At 33.7% G+C, this 23,755-nt stretch overlaps 1 protein-coding gene across 1 annotated transcript in view; it reads left to right on the forward strand.

Annotated features, from left to right (window-relative positions):
• Positions 1 to 23,755, forward strand: part of CSMD1 (CUB and Sushi multiple domains 1) — an 883,217-nt gene that overhangs the window by 849,967 nt on the left and 9,495 nt on the right. The window contains exons 56-68 of the mRNA XM_015859302.2: positions 83 to 256; positions 2,453 to 2,635; positions 5,122 to 5,298; positions 5,726 to 5,905; positions 7,142 to 7,315; positions 7,816 to 7,989; positions 9,782 to 9,855; positions 13,125 to 13,236; positions 14,039 to 14,218; positions 15,831 to 15,875; positions 18,711 to 18,872; positions 20,831 to 20,943; positions 21,925 to 22,012. Coding sequence (XP_015714788.1) covers positions 83 to 256; positions 2,453 to 2,635; positions 5,122 to 5,298; positions 5,726 to 5,905; positions 7,142 to 7,315; positions 7,816 to 7,989; positions 9,782 to 9,855; positions 13,125 to 13,236; positions 14,039 to 14,218; positions 15,831 to 15,875; positions 18,711 to 18,872; positions 20,831 to 20,943; positions 21,925 to 22,012 — 1,836 coding nt within the window. The remainder of the gene's footprint in view (positions 1 to 82; positions 257 to 2,452; positions 2,636 to 5,121; positions 5,299 to 5,725; positions 5,906 to 7,141; positions 7,316 to 7,815; positions 7,990 to 9,781; positions 9,856 to 13,124; positions 13,237 to 14,038; positions 14,219 to 15,830; positions 15,876 to 18,710; positions 18,873 to 20,830; positions 20,944 to 21,924; positions 22,013 to 23,755) is intronic.

The raw sequence follows: 23,755 nt of genomic DNA on the forward strand, positions 1-23,755 counted from the left end.
ACCAATTTTACACATAAAGGTTATAAAAGGTTTTTTCTGTGTCATAAAAACATTGTAAATATTGTGCTATTTCCTCCACTAGCCATTTCTTGTGGACATCCTGGGGTACCTGCCAATGCAGTTCTTTCTGGAGACAAATTTACATATGGCTCTGTAATCCACTATTCTTGCACAGCGGGTCGAAGACTCATAGGAAATTCTACGAGGGAGTGCCAAGAAGATAGCCACTGGAGTGGGACTCTCCCTCACTGTTCAGGTAGGTGTAACCACTGTCACCTGAATGTCACCTTGGAATTACATGAATAATAGTATTCTCAAGCAATTTTTAACTGTAGTCACATACTTATTGAGATTCTTTTCCAGGTATATTTTAATTTCACAAAAAGCCACTTATCATGAATTATAATTGGTTATTGAAATATTTAATAACATTTGCTCTCATTCTCTCCATTGTTACTTTGGTACATTCTTCTTTAGTTAGATGATACTGCTGGATATTGCAGAAAATAGACACCACAAAACACTGTTTAAAACTGTTAAGAGTTCTGACTTATGTGTATGCATTTATTCACTGCTAACTAAACAAAGATTGTCACATGTAAAAATGATTAGTTATAAAACATCACAGCAAAGATACTAGCTGAGAAACTTCTTACCTTATGAACTGCTTTTCACAAACAGAAATATTCATTAGTAGCAATAATGCAATATGCAAATATGAAAAACCTCTGCAATTTTTATGTGCTTTCAAGAAGTGTAAGAATAGTTTATTCTCATCCCTTCTCCCACATTTAGAACGAGCCATAGAACATTACTTAGTGTTGTTGGTGTAACTATTAGTGATATTCCTAGTGTATTAATGTTTTATCAGAGAATCAAACCAAGGGAAAAACAAACAAACAAACTAACAAACAAAAAAGAAACAAACAGCCAATTACCTGTGAAGCTGAGGAAGAAAATTTTCTAATGAGAAAACTGTTCCATTTTTGTTTATTATAGAATCTTATATTGTCTCCTAGGCCTTTGAACATGCTCACTGTTGAACTGATATGATTCAATTAAGATTTGATTTACTTGTTAATTCAAATAGGTGTGAGATATTTAAATTGAGAACTCTAAAAAAGAGTTAATTGACAATTGTCCATTTATGAACTGATTCTCTAAGGATGCTGAATAGGATTTGAAGCACTGTGGGAAAGGAAATAAATTTTAATCAATCATGTTTCCTTTCTGTTCTCTGCTGCTTAAAGAGGAAGGTTTAATTAGAATCTTCTCGCAGCTGTGGGACTCACTGCTGTCATGGTCTAGACCTGAAAATATTCTCTGCAGGACAATCATATGGATCATTTCCACACAGAATTGGCCTTTTCTTACTTATCTTAAGCTCAGGTTTATGCCCACCACCTTTTTGTTCAGTAAAGGTTGCCAGATCTGAGATTGCATCAAGACTTGAACATTTTAAATGTCAGAGCCCTCAAGTGTTGTTATCTAATGTTTCCCACCACAAGGGAAATTCTGATTTTGGTGGAAAGAAATTGAAACTCTTCAGATAATAGTCCTCAGTGTGATAATATTTTTAGAAACTTCTATCTATATGATTAGAATATAGCTTTTTAAACCATAAAAACATGTTCTTCTGTGGCAAAGATGTATTTAGGGCAACTAAAACATTGTTACTGATGTAGAATATATTTATCTAATTTTGAATTGGATCTGAAACCATCTAGTGAGCAAGGGAATTTTGTAGGAAAAGGAGAGACCAATCTCTGTTGATTAAAAAGCTGTGATAATTTTCTAAAAGTTTCTCACTCCTCTAAAGCATTTAGAATTCTGTTAGTAAATACACTTTTCTTATTAGGTACTCAGAAGCTGACTCCATTAAATATCCATTAAATATATATTCATAATGTCAAAGAATGCTTGAGGCATGGACAAATGAGACAGCTGATTAGGTTTATGTTAAGGGAGTAGGAAAAAGAGTCCTAGTATAATGCTTGAAACTTGTATTTACTTGGTGTATGGGAACTGTTGAGTCACAGCCTGATCCACTGATTGATCACCTGAGAAGAGCAATGAGTCCACCATGGGAGCATAGGTGAGGGCAGTTCACCTGTGTGACCAGAAGGGGTAGAGCCTGTCTGCACCTCTCCTAGATCCCATTTAAGGACTGCCACGGGTAAAGAGGTATAGTTCTCAAAGGAAATATAGATGATAAAAAAAATTTAATGAAACTAATAATAAATTGTTCGTAATGAGACTATACCTCCTTGACAACTTTGTGTTCTCTTATTGTATCAGCCACTTTTTATGATAAGGCAATTGACTGGTTAATCAGACCTGTGAGGTAGAAATAATCTAGCTAGAAGTAATATTCACAAGATAGAATCTGTACTGCCACTATAATTACCTGTAATATCTGTACCAATAATTCTGCTGTGATATATTGTTACAGGAAATAATCCTGGTTACTGTGATGATCCAGGAATACCAGCCCATGGGTCTAGACTAGGAGATGAGTTTAAAATAAAAAGTTTGCTTCGATTCTCCTGTGAAATGGGTTATCAACTAAGAGGCTCTTCAGAACGAACGTGCCTGCTTAATGGGTCTTGGTCAGGTATACAGCCTGTGTGTGAGGGTAAGTATTGATGATGCCACAGTATTTATGACACCATTGAATACCTTTATAAATGGAATTGTATTATTTAGTTAAAAAGAAATATGTCACAAAAATATGCTTTCATACTGGGAGGAAACTCTAGTTCAACAACTAATGAGACTGGAAAAAGAGAAGAGATACCTAAGAAACATGTGAAATTAAAAAAAATGCTACTGATTGAATATATGATAACAGTAATATAGGGAAAGCTGTCATCCATCTTCATCTCTTTCTGTGTAGTGTCTAGACATCAAGGACTGAACATAAGAGAAAATGGTGTTGATTTTTTAACTAAGAACAAATTAATAAATATTTTTCCACATAAGTTATTTTTTATTAGAGACTTTATTTTATGAGAGGCTATTATGAGAGACTGTGTTAGGTTTTTCAGAAGAAAAACAGCAAAGAGTATTTCTGGAAAACACATGTAAGAGTGAAATGAGAAAAATAGCTCATGGATTCTGTAGTGTTTCATGTCTGCTGTATAAGTCTATAAACTGGAAGGTGGTATAAAATATGATAATTAATGATATTTTATTAGCATCTAACAATTATTCTTTTGCGGTATTCCTCAGTACAGATTCATTTTCTAACTATATAAAAATGGCAGTAGGCACAGAATCAATATTTGTAGGAGAAAGTTGAAGTTCTTCAGCATGTTTTATTGTTTTCTGTCTTGGAGACATTAAATGTGGCAGCGATCAGTGGTTTGTGAAATGCAGCTGAGTTTTGTATCTTTTTTTTTTTTTTTTTTCTCCTTAATCCTTATGTTTCCAGAAAAAGAGAAAACAACAACAACAACAAAAACAAAAACAAAAACACCTTTCTTTCAATTTTTCTCTTTTGCTTGCATTGTTTTTTTGTTTAGCATAAGTAACAATGAGATTATGAGAGAACCATTTTTTCAGCTCTGTGTATACTGTGTAAAGCATGTCACAGTGCCAAATCCTCTGAGTTTATAACTGGTTTTATCTCAGCCTGTCATTAAACACAGCTGGTATTTATTCCACCTATCCAGAAGTCACATACTGTATAAAATTTTAGTATGTTAATCCCTTTGTTTGATCTTAAAAATGAGGTGATTTTTGCTAGAGTAATTAATACAGAACATCAAAGACCCCCAAAATGCTGATAAAACCCAAGAATATTTTAAAGGTTTCCTGCCAGTGCATATTTCTCATAGGCAGAATTAGTGGACTTTACTTCAGAATTGTTAACCCTGGCTCCATATCAGTTCTAACATTCGTCTATCTTCGAAAAACATGTTGTTAGTCCTCATTATCCTTTTCACTGAAGGTCTTGATGTTAAATGTTTTCACACACAAATACTTGAGAAAATTTGAGATCTAAAGACAACAGTGAGAATCCGAGGTATTTTCAGAAGCGCTATAAACATCCCTTCATGTATGAATCTGAGAACTGCTGTTTCTTCTTGAAGATATTAAGGTTCCCTACTAGGAAGAGTGTGTGTAAGATTTGCATTAACACCTGCACTGAATATCATGCATGGAACCATGAAGATCTTCATAACTAAAACAGAAGTTTGCAGTGCAGTGTAAAACATAGTGTTTTAGTAATCTCTGCTATATTCAGGCTTTAAGATGAAGATCTGTAATAGACCTTTACAGGATGCGTGAGGTGTTGTTTTTTTTTATTATTTTATTTTTATTATTATTATTATTATTATCATTATTATTATTATTATTATTATTATTATTATTATTATTATTATTATTATTATTATTATTATTATTATTTAATTGGAGTTCATTATATTAGGGTTCTGTTTGTAGATTGATTTCACTCATGTCCAGAAAGAGACAGGATCTCTAACCATCACATCGTGATCCCTCATCCTAATATTTGCAGCAGAAAGCTGGGAATAGTGGATGAGCACCAGTACTCTTCATTTCATTTTCTCTCTTTTGCTTGTTTCACTTTTATCTTTGTTGTACCAATTTTATCTGTGCCACATAGTAACCATTTTGCAGTCAACATTTGGTAGACTCAAAGTGCATGTTAATGGTCAGCTATTCACCAGTAAAAGGAAAGCATTTGTGGCTGTTTCTGTTTGGATTAACTGATATGCTTCATATTTCATCTGAAAACTGGATTATTCCAGATTACATTATATTTTTATTTCCTCTGTTGAGGCTTTGTTGGGCCATATGAAACCATTATCCACTGCATCATGATCAGCAGAGATTGTAAGATTTGTGGTTCTCTCCCTGCTCATAAAAGCAAAAGTTGTTTACAGTATTGTTGTAGGAAAGTTTGATATGAGTAGGTCAGTGTACATATATTCTTTACATATTCCCTCTTGAAAGGAGAGTGCAAGGAGGTTGGAGCCAAGCTGATTAAAAATAGTTGATCACTATTTTTTTTTTTTAAATTTTTCTATTTTTTTTTCCCAGCTAATCACCTATCAAGGAAATACTTATTTTTTTTTAACCTTTTCTTCATAGCTGTATCTTGTGGAAACCCTGGCACTCCAGCCAATGGTATGATAGTATACAGTGATGGAATATTATTCTCCAGCTCAGTTATTTATGCCTGCTGGGAAGGTTACAAAACTTCAGGGCTAACAACTCGACATTGTACTGCTAATGGGACATGGACTGGCACTGCTCCAGACTGCACAGGTCAGAATTTCATAACTGCTAAAATTACATTAAGTGACCTACATAAGATATATTGTTACAAATGTCTCAATCACAACTACCACTAACATAAGTCTTATGTGTCAGTAGAACATGCTAGTTTAAGCTAGTTTATTCCACTATGATTTTTAAGGTCCCTTCCAACCAAAGCTTTTCTGTGATTCTGTAGATTTTAAAATCATTGGTTCAAAGAATATTTGAACTCAAAATTTGTCTCAGGTTATTGCAATCCATCAAAATTTGACTTTTAGCTAGGGAAAAAACACTAATTCTTTGATTTTGTGTGAAATATGTTCAAAATACTCTTACTTTCCCTGTGTCAAAAAGAAACAAAACCATTAGCTATATATAGCTTAATGTTTCATAATGTTTACTGAAAAAAATTCCTTCTTTTTCTTTTCCTCACTAGTGATCAGCTGTGGAGATCCAGGTGCATTAGCAAATGGCATTCAGTTTGGAAATGATTTCACCTTTAATAAGACAGTCCGCTATCAGTGCAATCCAGGATATGTGATGGAGCCTGCCAGTTCATCTACCATGCGCTGTATAAAAGACAGCACTTGGAACCAGAGTAAACCAATTTGCAAAGGTGTGCATTTGAAAAATAGATAAATACAATTTGTATACTGTATATTAATATCTAAAATAAGTATAAATCTATGTTTATATATAATTATTTATCTGTATATTTATACAAAAATTGTCAGTGTTTTCTCTGGGATGATAAACATGCAAATGCAATTAAAACATACGGATAAATATTAGTATAATATTTATATTCTGTAAATGTCACAGCATAAAAATAAGTTATAATACTAATATTAATGGCTGAAATAGGACAAAAAACAGACTTCAGTGAAGGTTACCAAAATGTTTGGCTGAAAATTCTCAAGAACGAAGTATCCATTTATTTTTTGGCTCTTTTGTCTTGAATTAAATGGCCAATATTCCACAAGGGGAGTCACCAAACTAATAAGGATAAATAGCTGATTCCAAGTGCTAACATAATGGGCATATTGGATATGGAGCTGAAAGGCAAGTGAGGCAGTATGGTGAGAATTCTAAGCGCTATTGCCAAAGATCAGAGAGTAGATTCAACAGCTCAGGGCATTTGCTGACTATAGAATGCTACCACATCTAATACCACTTCAAAGTGGTGTCTAAGTCTAGCCTTATAATTAAATTTTGACATACGCAGTTGACAGACCGTATTTTCTGTTGTAGAAAACTTTGGGTGAGTGAATTTAAAGATGTGTGCTTTATTGGAGGAGCTGATGCATGAGTGCAAATTTGATCACTCCAGATTTCATAGTTTTATATGCTTTTTCAGAATCTGGAATACATCAGAGTAGCTCTAGAGATTCTTTCTTAGGCATGTAATTATGGATGAAGCCAGTGTCCATTGTCAGCTGAAAAAAAAAAAAAAAAAAGCAAGAAAAGGCCATACAAGGAGCTTTAAAATAAAATGTAAATATGTTTTTAAAATGTGTATGAACAATAATTATACCTAGCTCGGTAGCTTGTTACTAACAGTGATCACCAATGAATTTGTTGAGAGGAGACTCAGAACTAGGTAAGGTGTATAGTCTTCTAGCTTCCAGCAACTTAGAGCTCAGGAACTTCCTAGGCCTAGAGGTGGTATTTTTGTATTTAAATTACTTTTCTATTTATTACAGTTTGCTATGTTGACACTTGTGTTTCTTTTTAGACCTGAACAGCATATATTTATTTTTTTATTAGTTACTAAAGTATAACAAGATATTGTGTTACATTCTCCTAAACCATATAAAATATTAACATTCCAACTTTTCTTTTTATGATCTAGCTATCACCTGTGGCCCTCCTCCACCAGTACTCTATGGAAAAGTGGAAGGATCTGATTATCGCTGGGGTGCTAGTGTGAGTTACAGCTGTGCGGAAGGCTATCAGCTATCTAATACAGCTATTCTTTCCTGTGAGGGTCAAGGAATATGGCGGGGAGACATCCCACAATGTTTGCGTAAGTTTTCAGGGTTCACTGTATTGGGATTCACCAAACTGCCTCAAACTTGCAATCAGCTTTTTTCCTAACAGTTTAAAAAGCATTTGGCTTGATCACATACTGTTTGTCATTTGTTTTCCAGATTCTTTTTAAGCTGTCATATTCTGTCCTTCAATACTTGAAATTTGTCAAGACCCTGGCAAACATTTTTCCCTTTACTTAGTTAATTCAAAAATGTTAAGCCCAGCTCACTTGGGGGTGAATGATGTGAAAACTGCAGGCATTTAGCACTGACTACTTTGAGATTACTTTGTGAACCAAATCTAATAAGCATTTAAGTGTGTCAATTAAAAGATCTACTTTTACAGGATTATATTGAAGCTTATATTAACTGTAAGAGTGACAATTATTTTTAAATTGCTGTCAATAATTTACTTGAACTACACAGATAAATGAATAAGATAGCATTTCTTCTCATATTAAGTATTCCTGACTTGAACTTTTTTTTCATGTATTAGCGGTGTTCTGTGGTGACCCTGGTACTCCAGCAGAAGGACGCTTGAATGGAAAAAGCTTCACCTACAGATCTGAAGTTAGCTTTCAGTGCAGACCTCCTTTTATTCTGATAGGCTCTTCAAGAAGATTTTGCCAAGCAGATGGTACTTGGAGTGGAATACAACCAACATGCATTGGTATTAATTACTTTTACTTATGCTGTTTCTGTTTAGAATATTCTTGATACAGTATTACAATGTCATGAGTTTAGCAATTAGCTTTCAAAATGCAGAAAACTTCTGTGTAAAACAAAAAGAATCGGGTAAATAAGATTATATTTTGAGTTTAAAAAGATAGGATATACACAATCACTTATGAAGTCATTCATAAATTCATGATTGCTTGTCTACTGGAAATGCAGAGTGTCAATAAATTAGTTCCATCTATTTATGGAGTCTTTTAAATACACAGAAGATTTTGGCAGATTAAAGACTGGATTCTGTCACTGAAGAGTTAAAGGCACTTGTCAGCATCAATCCTAGATCAAGAAATGTTTGGACCTTATGAATGTGGCTGGTACAGTTCAAAACAGTGAAGTGTGCAGGGTCTGATCATTTGAAATTCTGGTAAACTGCCAAGCGCTACACATTTCTCATTGACTGATGTACAAGTGATAGGCTTTTAGCATGATGCATAATCAGCTTAACTGTAAGAAATGCTGGACACCTGTAACTCCCACTGGCATCAGCAATTGGTCCAGTGACTTGATTTAAAAAAAAAAAAAAAAAAATGATTTTGGTGTGATCATAGGAAAAGACTCTCATATTTCTAAATAAATTCATTCCAATATAGCCTGTAGCCCAGTTATGTGTTTTCCTGTGTCTGAGATATCAGCTTTGGGAAAGAGCCAGACTGAGTACTCAGAGAGATGAAATTCATGATTATTAAAACCAGCCTGTATTTGTAAATTAGGAAATAAGCATTCAGTACAGTTCTTTGAACTGAGTTCAAACCTTCTTCTGTCCATGGATTTTATAAGCTGAGCAAACTGTTATATCCATGCTTTTTTAATAGATGCAAGAAGGTTTACAAAAACAAACTGTAAAGTGAATCAAATTTTGAAATGGTATCGTGTCAATTCTGTTCATGCTTTATATAGCATAATATAGATGTATATGAAAATTCAGTTCCATATTTCTTTTGAAGATTTTAGTAATGCCAGCACAGTTGAACTGTAATGCTCTTATGATAGTAAGATAGTAAGAGCATTACATCATCCCCAACTAAAGGGGATGTTGACTGAGAGTGCAATAGCATGTGTTATATGTGTCAGTTTTTCTTCTATAGAAAATTATGAATTTTTACAGATAAAATGTTGGCCTAAATTCTGTTCTTCAAATTGCAGTCTGCACAAACGCAGACTTGATTGCCAAGAAGGAATCATATAGCAGAGACATCCATCATACCTGTTTCTTTGGCACTCCCGGAGAAAATATACCATCAGAATGTGAAGTGGGCATAAGTGAATCGAAATTGATTTTAGAGTGTGTTAATTTATACTTATGAAAATGATCATTTATTTTTATTATCATTTAATTAGCCAAACTCTATTGGTGTGTCTTTTTTTTTTTTTTTTTTGGGGGGGGGGGGGGGTTGGTAGAGGGTTCTATTTTTGTTCTCAACCAAAACCTGAGATAATATCCTTATGAAACATTTATTTTCATGATGACATAGAACAAATTCTATAAAATGGAAGTATTTTACTTGCTATAAGAAATCAGATTTGTTGTTGTTGTTGTTATAAATTTGAATTAAACATTGATCTCTTTATTGGATTCACCACTGTATTACATTGTATATTGAAACAACGTGTGTATTAAATATGTGGTTGTTATTACTGTACATTAATGAATTAATCTTTGCAATCAGTTTTAGCCTATTCTTTCTGTGCATTAGTAATATCTGTAAATGTTTTATATATTACAATAGATCCAGCTCACAACACATGTACAGACCCCGGCACTCCGCATTTTGGAATACAAAACAGTTCCAGAGGTTATGAGGTAATTCTTTCTCTTACTTATTAGCTTCTTAAAATGAAGATGCATTTAATAATCACAAATACATTGACTTATCTCTAGGCTTAATTGTCTAATGTAAACTTTCATGAATTTCAACCCTTTTCTTTTTTAACATATAGTTTAAAGAAAGAACTGTTAACCTTGCAATACATCATGTATTCTCTAGGAGACTTCAACAAGGAGGACTATTTATAAATTGATTACCTAATTTGATATGACATGATATAATTACTTCACTTTTTGATAATAATTCTGTCTTACACTGATGAATAGTCAGTAAATACCTAACAACTGAAGATCTGTCTGATCTTTTGTGAAGTCCTTGACAAAAAAGTCAGTGTCCATACTCATTTATCAGTTAATGTTACATTATAATGAAAGTCAAGGAATATAAAGTTGTTCTGTGTGGTAGATGCAGGTACTCTACTTTTCTAGGATTCTCAAATATTATTTGTTTTTCAAGTGACCTCATAACAGTGACTGAGGAAACAAAACTGGGTGCAAACAGCAGTGCACAATCGTTATTTACAAGGCTGCACCAAAAGTAATGCCTCCTATTTTACAGTGTTGGCCGCAATATCAGAAGCAGCTGTTGAGGGTTGGGTATGGCAGTAGAGACTGAATCTTCCCATCTATATTCCATAACCTTTTTTTGCCTTGTGACACATGGCAGTAGAAGGACTGTCAGACATGGAAGTGCATATGAATCATAGAATCCTTAGAGCTGGAAGGGACCTCTGAAGGCCATCTAGTCCAACTGCCCTGCAATGAACAGGGACATCACAGCTAGTTCAGGTAATCCAGGGCCTGAGCCAGCCTCACCTTGAAAATCTCCAGTGATGGAGCATCAACCACATCAATAGGCAAATGTCTCACCACCTTCAATGTTACCGATTTTTTTTTTTTTTCCTTATATTTAACCTAAATCTATCCTCTTTAAGCTTGAAAACACTTTCTCTTGTTCTGCTAGAGTCTGTCCCTTTCTTTCCTTCCACTCAGTCCTTTTATCCCCCAGTTTGTACTGGTAGTGAATGTTACCTCTAGGTACAATACCTTGCATTTGGATTTGTTGAATCTCTTGGTGTTCAGCTGGGCCCTCTATTCAAGCCTGTCTAGGTCCCTCTGGGTGGTATCCCATCCCTCTGGAGTGTTAACAGCACCCCACAGCTTGACGTCATCAGCAAACTTGCTGAGGGTGCACTTGAACCCACTGTCAATGTCACTGATGAAGATATTTCAGAGTATTGGCCCCAGCACTGACCTCTGTGGGCACCTCTTTGTCACTAATCTCTATCTAGACATGGTGCTGTTGATAACTAATCTCTGGACTCAATCCTGCAGCCAGTTCTTCATCCAGCAGTCCACTCAGCAAATCCAAATCATTCCACTTTAGAGAGAACGATGTGAGGTACTATGTCAAAGGCCTTAGTGAAGTCCAGATAGATGACATCAGCGTCTCTTCCCTTGTGCACTGATGCAACGACACTATTGTAAAAGGCCACGTGTTTGGTCAAGCAGGATTTGCCCTTGGTGAAGCCATGCTGGTTCTGCCATATCAACTCCTTGCCTTCTGTGTGCCTTCATGTAGCTTCCATGAGTATCTGTTGAAGCAGTGAAGCAATGGAGAGGAATTTAATTCCTCCATGCAGAAAAAAATGGCACAGACTGACATTCACTGATCCTTGCTAAATATTTATGGAGACCAAACACTGGAAGTTAGCACAGTTTGGTGGTGAGGGTATTATAATCTGGGTATTATAATTTTATAGATAGATAGAGGGATAGATTTTTTTTTTTCCTGTAAAAATGAAAAAAAAAAAATAAATAGAAATTTGTAACTACCCTGAACCTAGACCTTGAAGTATTCCTTCATCTTTTGGATCAGTGAGGAAATATTTGCAGCTCATCATTACTTACTGTATCATAAGTGACAATTTCAAAAGAGTCAGAATGACAGTCAAGACTAGCTATAAGCTCTTCTGGTTTCTGCTAGACATGCTGTGTGTCCTTGGCAAGACACAGAGATTAATCTGTTTAAAAACAGTGAGAAATGGATAAGCCTGCAAAGCAGTATCAATTTGACCTTTAAAAGCATCAGTTGATTTCCCAGGTCACTTCAGGAAGATCCAGCGCTACATTTGCTGAACATATATCACGATAATCTGTTTTAAGTAACTGATCGTGTAGTTAGGTAGCCAATTCTGTTAAAGGTACTGCCAATTTTTTTTAATCCATTGAAGTTCTTCAGTATGTTTTGCATTGTAGATGTGTCAGCATTTATATATGTACAAACTGTTTTATCAGTATGCATTGGTTAATGCTTATTGTTAACTTACTTTCATTTTTCCATGTGATGTTGCTTTATTAATAAAGTGTATAATTACATATAGTACTAACTTTTCTTTTTTTTTTTTTTTCCTTTTCATTTCACCTGATCTGTACTGCCTAGGTGTTTTATATAAAACCAAAACTATGGTTTGGAGAACATGGGTTTTATCCACATCCTCAGATACTTTGGCCTAGAGTTATATTCTGGTTTCTTTTGTCATTACTGTCAATAAATATGTTTTACAAGAACTTTCACACAGTCTCTTTCTTATGTTATGGAAATATGTTTATTCATATTTCACACTTCTGTCAATGCAAGTCTACAGAGAGCTTTCTCAATGATTTTACATGTTCTACTGTAAAGACCATGTCACAATTTACTCTGAAAAGTCAATCTGTAATGTTACTCTACTGGTTGAACATCCCAGGTAAAACAGGTATTTTATAGTAATGAATTGCAGTAATAGGAATTGTGGCCTGGAATTTTCCTGAATTTAGTTATGGATGAAACTGCTTACAGTTTTTTCTTTTTACCCTTCAGGTATTTTTGATAAAGTAACACAATGAGAAACATTTAAAGTAGACTTTAAAAGTTCTGTTGGAATATGTGTAGTGGGGTACAACAAACAGATTCGTATTTCTCATTTAGTTTGTCACACTGAGAAACTATAAGAGGAAATGCTATTATTCTCAATGTCTCAACATTTTTCTACTTAGTGCTTTCAAATGAGATTATTGTTCATAATTCTCACAATATTTACAAAAAAAAAAAAAAAAAAGAAAAGAAAAAAGAAAGCTTAAAAACAGTAACTAGAGGATGCACTTTTGAAAAAAGAAATATCTCTATTAGCTTATCACTGTCTTGATGTCCAATTACACATGATGGCTACTTTTTTCATCTAATATTCTGTTTTGATCCTTAGGTTGGAAGTACAGTCTTTTTCAGATGCAGAAAAGGTTACCATATTCAGGGATCTACAACCCGTTCTTGTCTTGCAAACTTAACTTGGAGTGGCATACAGTCTGAATGTATCCGTAAGTGCGGTTTCTTATCTAATGAGTCTGTACACTGTGCAGTTTTGAAAGAGATACAGATTAATGCATGAGGAAATCATATTAAATAGTATGCTACAAAGAAGTCAATTTTATTTAACAGTATTCTGTATGCTTTTTTTTTTTTTTTTAATTTTACTTTTGCTTTCTCATCCTATTCTAAGAACAAATATGTATTTAGGATATTACTTTTAAGTAAGATTTTACAGATATTGTTTGTTTTCTTCTTGAATACACAATGCACAATTCTTTACTCCTTTAAAAAAAGTGTTTTTCCTCAGTGACATACCTGCATTGGTTGTTTTAGATTAATCTTTTATCTTCTTATCCCATTTCAAATTAACTTTGGATATTTATAAACCAACACCATGTACAACAGACGAAGAAACATAAAGTCTTCATATGGAAACTTCAGTTTGTTTGAAAGTCATAATAAATTTATTTATCACGGTAACGACTCTATATTAAGCTTCTTTAAAATGGAAGTGATATCTGAAGCTGTGACAGTACAATATTCAAAGGGCATGCAGTCACTTGTGCTTCCCCTCTCTAATTATTTCCAGCCTTGCTATCATGATTTGGCATATTGCTCAAAAACATCATTTTCATCTTCCCACAAGCCCACACAGACTGTTACAAATACAAGGTATTGATGTTTCTAAAAGGTGTACAAAGTTTACCTAATGACAGGGAATATGTTGGAATGCATTTCTTTTCAGTTAAGTAAGCTAATCCTGTGGATGCTGTTTGGTATCATTTTCTAACTCTTACAAACCCTTTGCAGCTCATGCATGCAGGCAGCCAGAGACACCAGCACATGTAGATGTGAAAGCAATAGATCTTCCTACATTAGGGTATACTTTGGTGTACACCTGTCAGCCAGGATTTTTTCTTGCTGGAGGATCAGAGCATCGGACATGTAAGCCAGATATGAAATGGACAGGAAAATCACCTATTTGTAAAAGTAAGTCATTATTGTGTGATATGTTGTGTCCTATTTGGATGAATTTCATTTTCCCCGATATTTGCCTTTTACATACTAGGACTGAATTTTCTGGATTACTATTTTAAAACACAAATGACACAAAAGTTTTTTATTTTGTGAAAGAAACCATTTTAAAAGTTAAAAGTAAGCACAGCATCTACAATTAATCAAACAGATCATAGAGGTATGTGTATTTATGTATATGTATGCACAGATACATGATTTTATTCCTTACCAGCAAACAACAAAGACCAACACAATACAAAGTATTACTCTTAACTATAGTTCTCCTAATGCTTATGGGATAGTATTAAACAGTATTTCAATGTCTTCAGTGTTAATATATGATTTTCTAGAATTATGAAAAAAAATTATTTCACTACAGTTGACTTTTAGATTCATCCAGGGATGCTTTTTGTCTAATAAAAACATCCATAATAAAAAAGAACTGCAAACTAATAAATAGATAAATTAAATGTTTGCACCTCATTACACTTTTATTTTTGTCCATGTAGATTTCCTATCATTTTCTTAGAATAATGCTGAGTATGTATTGTGGGGGCTAAATTTGGCCTCTACATGTGAATAAACATGAATAGGTACCTAATCCAGCAAACCTCAATAGCTAATTTTTGTAAAATGATCGAAACAAAGGCAATCAGATGCCATGGGAAAGACAGCTGCAACACTATATGTAATTTTAACGTGTCAAAGAACTCTGAATAGATTTGAGGTTGGAACTGTAGTTCATTTTGAAGTTCTTTGTTTCAACTAGAGAAGTAAAATCTGCACATAAAAATTAATCTTACTCTAGATAAGTAAAGGATGATTTTTTATGGGTAATATGTAATTAATGCAATGAGGTAAGAGTTCTTGTATGCTTTTAGTTGATTTTCTTTTTTATTGGCATGCAGTCAATAGATAGAATTCTCTTTGTGCACTCCATGCTTTTTGTCCTGTTTTGTCTCTTAAACACTCTAATCTATGTATGTCTGCTCCTAAAGAGAAGGAAAAAGAACAAAAAATTATTTTAGACAAAATCTACTACCAGACAGTGTTTTTGAAGTGTCTAATAATGTGATGCCACAGCTTTAGCTGAAATCAATAGACATAACTGGTGAGAACATCAGAAGTAAAGCAAATGTTATCTCTTGTGATTCTTTCCTATGATATCTGATCCTGTCCTTTTAATCCAGATGTTTTTTTGCTAATCTGCAGTAAATCTTACTAATGTAATTATTTATATTTAACATAATATTATGCATAATTAGATATAGTACTTATCCCCTAAATAAGGCTCTCTTTTATAGCAGAGACTGATATAAAATTATAGGCCTAAGTCTATAAAATAATTATATAACTAGACAACTTTCTACAGTAAAAATTTTTCTTTCCTGAATTATTTTCTGGTGGCTTTTGTTTAAATGCATAGGTTTGAACATGTTACATATTCAAGACGTCAGTTACTTCTGTTTTAAATATAACTTTATTGCATAAGGGATAATTGCATCAATCAGGCATTGTTTTAACATTCTATTAAAAAAATAACAAATATGTTCATGAAAATGATAATTTGTCTTTTTACTTGTAGGTAAAGGAGTGAGAGAAGTTAATGAAACAATAACTAAAACTCCAGGTTTGTATACAAGAAGAGTTTTAGATCTAAATAAATAAATCATTCACACCCTAGATTGCTATGGATGATAAAACTACTTCCAATACTTAAAATAAGTATTTTATATCTCATTTCAAAATGAATACGAATGTTGAGGTCATTCATAATTGCAAGTACCACATTTAACCTACTCTATCAAATTCTTTCCCAAACAATAATTTAGCAATTCTGTTAACTATGTATACAGAGAAAAACGTTAAGGCAGGAGGATAAATCATATAAACAAAAAGTACATCTGAATGAGTTTTATATCAGAGAGATTGCTATAACTGAGAGCCTTATAATGAGCACAGACTATAAGTTTAGGTACTGGGTTCAAAGTTCAATCTTATACATTGTAAGAAACTAGGGAAAAAAAAACAAAAAACAAAACAAAAAAAAGAAAAAACAGTTTTAGACATTTTCTTGACATTCAATTCATAGAAACTCTTGATTTCTTAGATAGTCTGTGCCAGGTTTCCTAAACTGTGTGGGCAATAGGAAGATTTGCACAGTCAATTTTGTCCTGCCAAGGACAAAATAATAATACATATGGTAGCATCTTTATGTAGATCTTCCAATCATTTTCAGAAAATGAGAGACATTTTCTTTTTTCTGCTTTATTTAACTATGAACAGATTTTTTTTTTGCCCACCAAATAAATGAGCTTGCAATTGTAAATTCTGAATTTTGGTAAACTATCGGGAAAAGAAGAATGCATAACTGTCTCAGCAATTCACAGAAGGACTCTGTAAAACATATGAAATGAAATGGTACTTGTGCTAGTAATTAACTTGCCCCAAGGATATTAATATTAAGAGTGTCAGGTGAAACCTGAGCTTAGTTGTTTCCAAATACATCAATTCTACAGATTTGCAGTAATTCAAGCCATAGTGTGTATTCACTATAATTAAAAAACAATCTTTACTTATTGGAGATTTCACCCTGCTCAACAGCTAAGGTATCCATCAATCTGCTGCCACACGGGTTTTGAAGTTCAGTGCCAAATTAAAATACAGACCAAATCAAATGCATTCACTTTGCAGAGCTTCAGTATCCCACCATGTCATGTTGTTTGTGACCTGTTTTGATAAATAAGTGATATTTGAAAGGTATGTTTGTAAAAATTGTAAAAAAATGTTGACTATTACTTTTGAACATGCCAACAGTGGTAAGCAAGGATTTGAAACTGAGTGATAATAACTGTTATTAAAAAGTAAAAGTTTTTAAGTTTTAAGTTTTTTGTTTTTTGTTTTTGTTTTTGTTTTTTTCCTAATTATGGATTTTATTTTGTATAGAACATATATTTTGGAATGTTAGCAAGCAGTCTGTCTTTTGGTAGAATTCTGTTTGCTGCTATCTGTAGTCTTAATGGTTTTAAGCTAATATTTCTCAGCTAAAGTTTTAATAACACAATAATTTTCCGATTTCCACCTTTTAATATTTGAAAAGAAAATGTAGTTTATTGTTAAATTGCTATTTTCCCAGTTAATGATTTTATGTGAAATAGTAATATTTTAACAGTAAATTGTAATGAAATACAAGTTCTAAATAACTAGTTCTCTCAATACCTATATGAAGCTTAAGATCTAAAATATGTATGTGGTTCCCATGGTTCTCATTGTTTTGAGCGTTTGCAAAACTTGTTAGGATGCTGTTTTAATTAGCAGGCAGGATTTTCCCATTTTTCACATTCTGAGAGGGATCCATAGTTGATTCACTGTTTGTATAACAAAACCCATTTCATTTTTCTCATTCTGTATTTGTGTAGTGTGTGGGGGAGGCACAGGTGTTGCAGGAGCCGAGCAGAATGGGATCAAAGCCACTGTGATTCCACAGCAGTTTTCATAGAGTATAGATTAACAGCTGTTATTGGCAGTTAAAGGGTCCAGAGATGCCAGATATTGAAGATGTTAAATGTGACAATAGAAGTGTGATGTCAGCTCCTTTGTAACAAAGTCCTACATATTAACTATCAAAGCTGTTAGCAGTTTCATGTCAGTAATGCTTGACCTTCACCTCCACAGGAATGAACTGAGACACATATTTTTAATTGATGATGAATAAAAGACAAACATACTTTTAAAACGTTGGGTTTCAGATCCACTGAAAGTCACCGTTGTAGCTAAGCAATGACAAATATTTAGGAAAATAAGTCTGAAAGACCTTTGAAGTAATCAAATAATTTTTATGAACTAAGATCCATGAAAAAAAAAAAAGAAAAGAAGAAAAAAAGAAAAAAAGAATTATCATTAATGAGTGGAGAAAATATGTGTGGTCTAAAAAAGAATGGTACAACCTTGCAGTAAACTCTATCTGGAGTTCAGTGAAAACAGTTGAGTATTACACACAGTGTTGCATTATTCATGAAACAAGCAGGGTGGCCTAAGTCTGTCTCTTTCCTTGAGAATGACCTATTTTTTTCATGATATACTAAAGGTTTTAGGGGAATCGTTCATTATTTTTCATAGTCTAGTGGACATGCACTGAAGCACTCAAGCTATGAAATACAACATTATTGAGGAACATATTTTGTAGTGGAAGTGGATGAGTATAATATAGTGCAGACTGTTGTGTGGAAAGGTCATTAAATTGGCTGTCTTTAAGATTGTAAACTTGTTACTGTAATACCTCCTTAGAATAGCAGATTGGTTTTGAAACAGATAAACTGAAGAACTGAAGAGAATAGTTATGGATGGAAAGATCATTTCTTTGTTGTAATTTACTGTTCTGTGTGTTTTTGTGTTTTCTCTCTCTTTCTCTCTCTCTTTTTTTTTTTTTTTTTTTTTTTTTTTTTCTTTTTCCTGGCCCATTCAGTTCCTTCAGATGTGTTTTTTGTAAATTCACTGTGGAAAGGATTTTATGAATATCTAGGAAAAAGACAGCCTGCTACTCTTACCATTGATTGGTTTAACACTACAAGCAGCAAAGTGAACGCCACATTCACTGAAGCATCCAGTCTACAAATCAAACTATCAGGTAGGTTCTAGGTTCAGAATTCAATATTACAAGAAGAAAAAAAGCAGTCCATTTTGGTTTTTTTGTTTGTTTGTTTTTTGTTTTTTTGTTTTTTTTTTAATTTTTATTTTTCCTGTCCAGATTTGTTTTATTTTCTCTTTTACAGAAATGAAGCAAAACCTCTTTTTTTCTCTACAAACTTTTTACTGCTTATTTTGCAAAAGGAGAGTTGATAAATATAGCAGTCGCTTTAGCAGAGATTTCGGTCAATTTTTATGTGGTTACTCAACATTTTTTTCCCCTTACATTTCAAATAAGTAATGAGATGTTTGTTGTTTGCTTTTTTTTTTTTTTTTTTTTTAATCTTGGACTTCTGGGTAGTATTGATCTTTGAACTCATGGGTAATATTGAAGTGGCAGGCAAAGTGTATTTTAAGAATTTTAAGAATTCATTTTAAGATTTGTCATACTGTGAGGCTCCATTATTCAACAGTGATTAATGGCTGCATTTAAACAACTTGGTCTTCAAACTCATGTGATGTACAGTAGGTGCAGATAAATTAAATAGCTAAATAAATTATGCATACATTTTAATCAACATCCTGTATTTCTTTCAGCAAATCTAACTCATGTTCTGATATAGCCTCTGTCTCACTCCAATTTATAGGAGGGAGAGGAGGTTCTTTGATGCATGCATACCAAACATGAGATTAAGAACAGTTCAAATGTTCGTCCAACGAGTTTACTATGAATCTTAATCAATCAGGGAGATGGGGAGGGGGAGACTGGTCACTATTATGTATTAGGGTGATGGGGAAAGGAAAGCAAGAGATAGGAAAGGTAAGAAAGAAGCAAGAATTGCATAAAGTAGGGATAGTCACCACCAAGATTCAGCAGCCATTGCATGCCATTCCTATAGTCCGAGGCAAAAGCACAGAGGGAGAGCAGCAGCAGTGTGGCCAGCTTTAAGCAGCAAGAAAGTACAGCACAGAGCAAGTCCAGGAGGAAGAGGCAGGTCTCAGGTAGCAGGCCCAGGAGAGTCTGTCAGCATGCAGGCATCAGGTTGTGAGGCTTCTGATGTCAGACACCTAACCTCAGGATTGCTTGGTCCTTCTTCTGCCAATGCAGCATTCCTGGGCGCTTGGGTAAGAGCCATGTGCAGCACCTCCTGAGATGGCCATCTCCCTTGAGATAAGCCCACACAAACAGCTGCTTCCCAGCCATTAAGCTGCAGCATGTCTCTCTCTCATTGTCCCTGGCCTGCAAATCTTCAGACAAAAGATTTTGCCAACTTTGACCAGGACTTGCCCAAGACATGTCCATCTTCCATCTATGTCCTTCAGAGGATCTCTCAGCCTTTGCTTAGGACATGTCCATCAGTGTTCCTCAGCAAGTTTTGAGACAATGGTGCAAAAAATAATCTTACACCATCTGATCACAGTTACATTTGTAAAGATGGCCATCAGAGGTCAGTACCTTCTAAGATCAATCACTCAATGATCAATGCACTCAGTACAGAACACATTTTCTTTCACTGTACCTCTGATATTTATTGTAGCAATATATTATGATGTAAATATTTGTCTAATTTCACAGTTTTTTTAATTTTAATTTAATTTTAACTAATATTACAGTTCTAATTGACAGTTATTTTAGAGAGGAAATAATTGTATATGTATTGTTGTGAATAGTGTTGAATTAGTGCATGAAAAGACAGATATTCTTGAGCATTTATCTATAAAACCAAGCAGTGCGAAAACATCTCTGCATACTGCTATGAAATATGATAAAGGGAAAGATCATTAAAATAAGATCCTGTTTTTACAGCACTGTAAACCCACCTTTTTTATCCAAGTTATAAAACTATGTTAATACAGTATGATTTCTACAAAATATTGTATTTGACATTGAAAGCAAATCTGAACAAACTGATTCAAAAATTTCTTAAAAGGCATATGTTACCTCCTTTATGTTAATAGGTGTTTACAAGAAGGAAGAAGCCCATTTGCTACTGAAAATTTTTCAGATAAAAGGATCTAATGACATTTTCATAAACAAGTTTGAAAATGGCAACTGGGCACTAGATGGTTATGTAAGTAACCAGAATGATATTGATAAGCCTTGCTGAGTGTAATACTTAGTAATTTGTGACCTTCTGTATAACTCTGTCTTTTTATATGATAAATATTACATACATCACTCTAGATATAAACGTAGAAATCAATGTTTTTATTTTCCCAAGTGTGTATACAGTCTTCTATCTTCCACACTCCCATTAGAATTTCTAGTTTATTAAATTAAGAATGGAGTTAATAATTATATTTTGCTATGATTTTGCCTTGTTTTGTTGCATATGAGTGGGAATTTGTACTTTGTGAAACAGTTCACTGTCCTGAAAGTCTTAGTTCAAAAGAATTCTCAGTTGAGGAATGGATGTGTAACAGAAAATGCCACACAGAAAGTGAGGATGAGCCATGTTGTATTTGTTATTGCAACTGTTTTCCCATATTGATATACAATAGAGTTCTGTCACATGTTCAATCTTAGCTATTTACACAGTACAGTTTCAGTATAAAGGGAAGGGTAGAGATGTAGTATTTTAACAGATTATTTAATCTAGCTTCAAATTTGCACTCACAGGATATTTTCTTGTCTAGTCATTTAACAAATGCTGATTCCAAGCACTGGTATTTAATCTTGAAGAAAAAGAGTTTATTTTCATCTTTGCACTTCTTTGTGCCTTGTGATACTCTCTATATAAAATATTTTTTAAATGGACAGAAAATTCAGTGAATTTAACTGTATACTTCATCAATTATGTGAATATAAGTCAAAGAACTTTAAAGCCCAATATTTACATCAGATATTTTAAAGTCATTCCATGTTTTTAATAAACATTAATAGTGTTGCAAATTTAAAATTATAAATGTTCTATAAACAAATTCATTAACATTTTAAGGAAAAAAATATTTGTAATAAATCTGGATATTTAAATCAGAAAAAAAAAAAAGTGCATAAATAAGCTTATTTATTTCCAAGATTATTTTCTTTTTTCTATTTCTCTTTATTGTAGGTGTCATCAGGGCTTGAAAGAGGTGTTTTTACTTATCAAGGTGACATACATGGAAAAGACTTTGGAAAATTTATGCTCCAAAGACAAGGTAAATGCATTCATAGAGTTTTATTGCGTATAATATTTTTAAGTCTTGCAAGAGTGAATTCAACAAATGACTCTGTCAACTTTCTAGCCAAAGTAAGCATGTTTATTTTGTGCCATTGCTATTATAAAATATATAATAAAGTATGTGTATTTGGAATTTACAGTTCAAATACTAAGTTAATTCTGCTTAATATGTTATCACTTAATCTTCTGTAGCAAAGTAATATGATGATTATAAGATGTTCCTAAAAAAAGCCAAGTTACAACTGTTCCCTTGTCAGTCAAGGGTTTTTTGAATGTAACAGATGTGTCACACAATGCAAAGCTTTTATTTAGTTCAAATACATAAAATGAAATCAGAATCATAAAGGAAATTGAAAAGACAGAAACACTGATTTTAACAGTTTCATTAGGAAATGGCTTATTTCAGAATATGTATTTATTTGGGTAGATGTGTACTTCACTGTCAAAAATATGAAATTAATGACTGGGATAAATATTGCACCCATGGATACAAGTACTCCAGGAGCTGGTGAAAAACTAGTTACTATTACTGTATTTTTTTTTTCATAAAAATTAGTATAACATTTATATTTAATATAAATATATTAATATTTATCCTAAATATTTATTCATAAAATATTTTTGGGAAATACCAGCCATAGGCATCTGCATTTTCTGATGCTTGAGCAGCATATACATAAGACAGTATTTATGCAGCAAAGTATTGGGCTAGCAGGAATAGGCAGCCTAGCCAACACATCTCTACACCAGCATGAATCTGCATTTTACAAATTATCACAGTTTTACTAACATCACCGGTGCGGTACCAACTGGCCTTCAAAGTTCTCCCAAAACTCCCTGCTATTTCTTCATTCTGTTACCTGGTGTAAAATCAGTTACGCTAAGGATCTTGTCATCTTGACTACTTTCATAGTGCCACGTGTGTTTAATCACAAGGAGAAAAGATCTTACTCTTCAAATTCTCACCCTAAGAACTGCCAGTTACTGAATCTGCACAGACTATGTGCCTGTACTTTTGTATAATCCACGTCATTGTGTCTAAACTGCTTTTTATTTCTGATACTAGCAATCACAATATGAAAGTAGAGCACAAGGATCCATTCAAGCATATATCTTGTTAAAAAGCCTTTGATACCTCTAAACAGTGGGGCTGTGGTTTGCTGGGTTTTCTTCTTGTCTTTACCTTTTCTTGAGCCAGGCCAGAAAAATGATCCCTACTTCTCCAGTTAGAATCATAGAATCTTTAGAGTTGGAAGGGACCTTTAAAGTTCATCTAACCCAACTCCCCTGCAATGAACAGGGACATCCACAGCTAGATCAAGTAGCCTAAGGCCTTATCCAGCCTCACCTTGAAGGTCACTAGGGACAGAGAACCCACCACATCACTAGGCAACCTGTTCCAATGCATCATCACCCTTGCTGTAAAATGCTTTTCTTATCACCCTTGCTGTAAAATGCTTTTTCCATATATGTAACCTAAATCTCCCCACTCTGAGCTTGAAACCACTTCTCCAACATCGCAGACCCTGCTAAAGTCTCTGTCTCCTTCTTGCCTGTAGCTCCCCTTTAAATACTGAAAGATCACTATCAAGGCACCTCAGCCTTCTTCTCTTCTCCAGGGTGAACAGCCCAAACTCTCTTAGGCTGTCCTTGTAGGAGAGGTGTTCCATCACTTGGATCATTTTTTGAGCATCTAGACATGCTCCAGCAGGTCTATATC

This window comes from Coturnix japonica, chromosome 3, assembly GCF_001577835.2.
Source record: "Coturnix japonica isolate 7356 chromosome 3, Coturnix japonica 2.1, whole genome shotgun sequence".
NCBI classification, from domain to species: domain Eukaryota; kingdom Metazoa; phylum Chordata; class Aves; order Galliformes; family Phasianidae; genus Coturnix; species Coturnix japonica.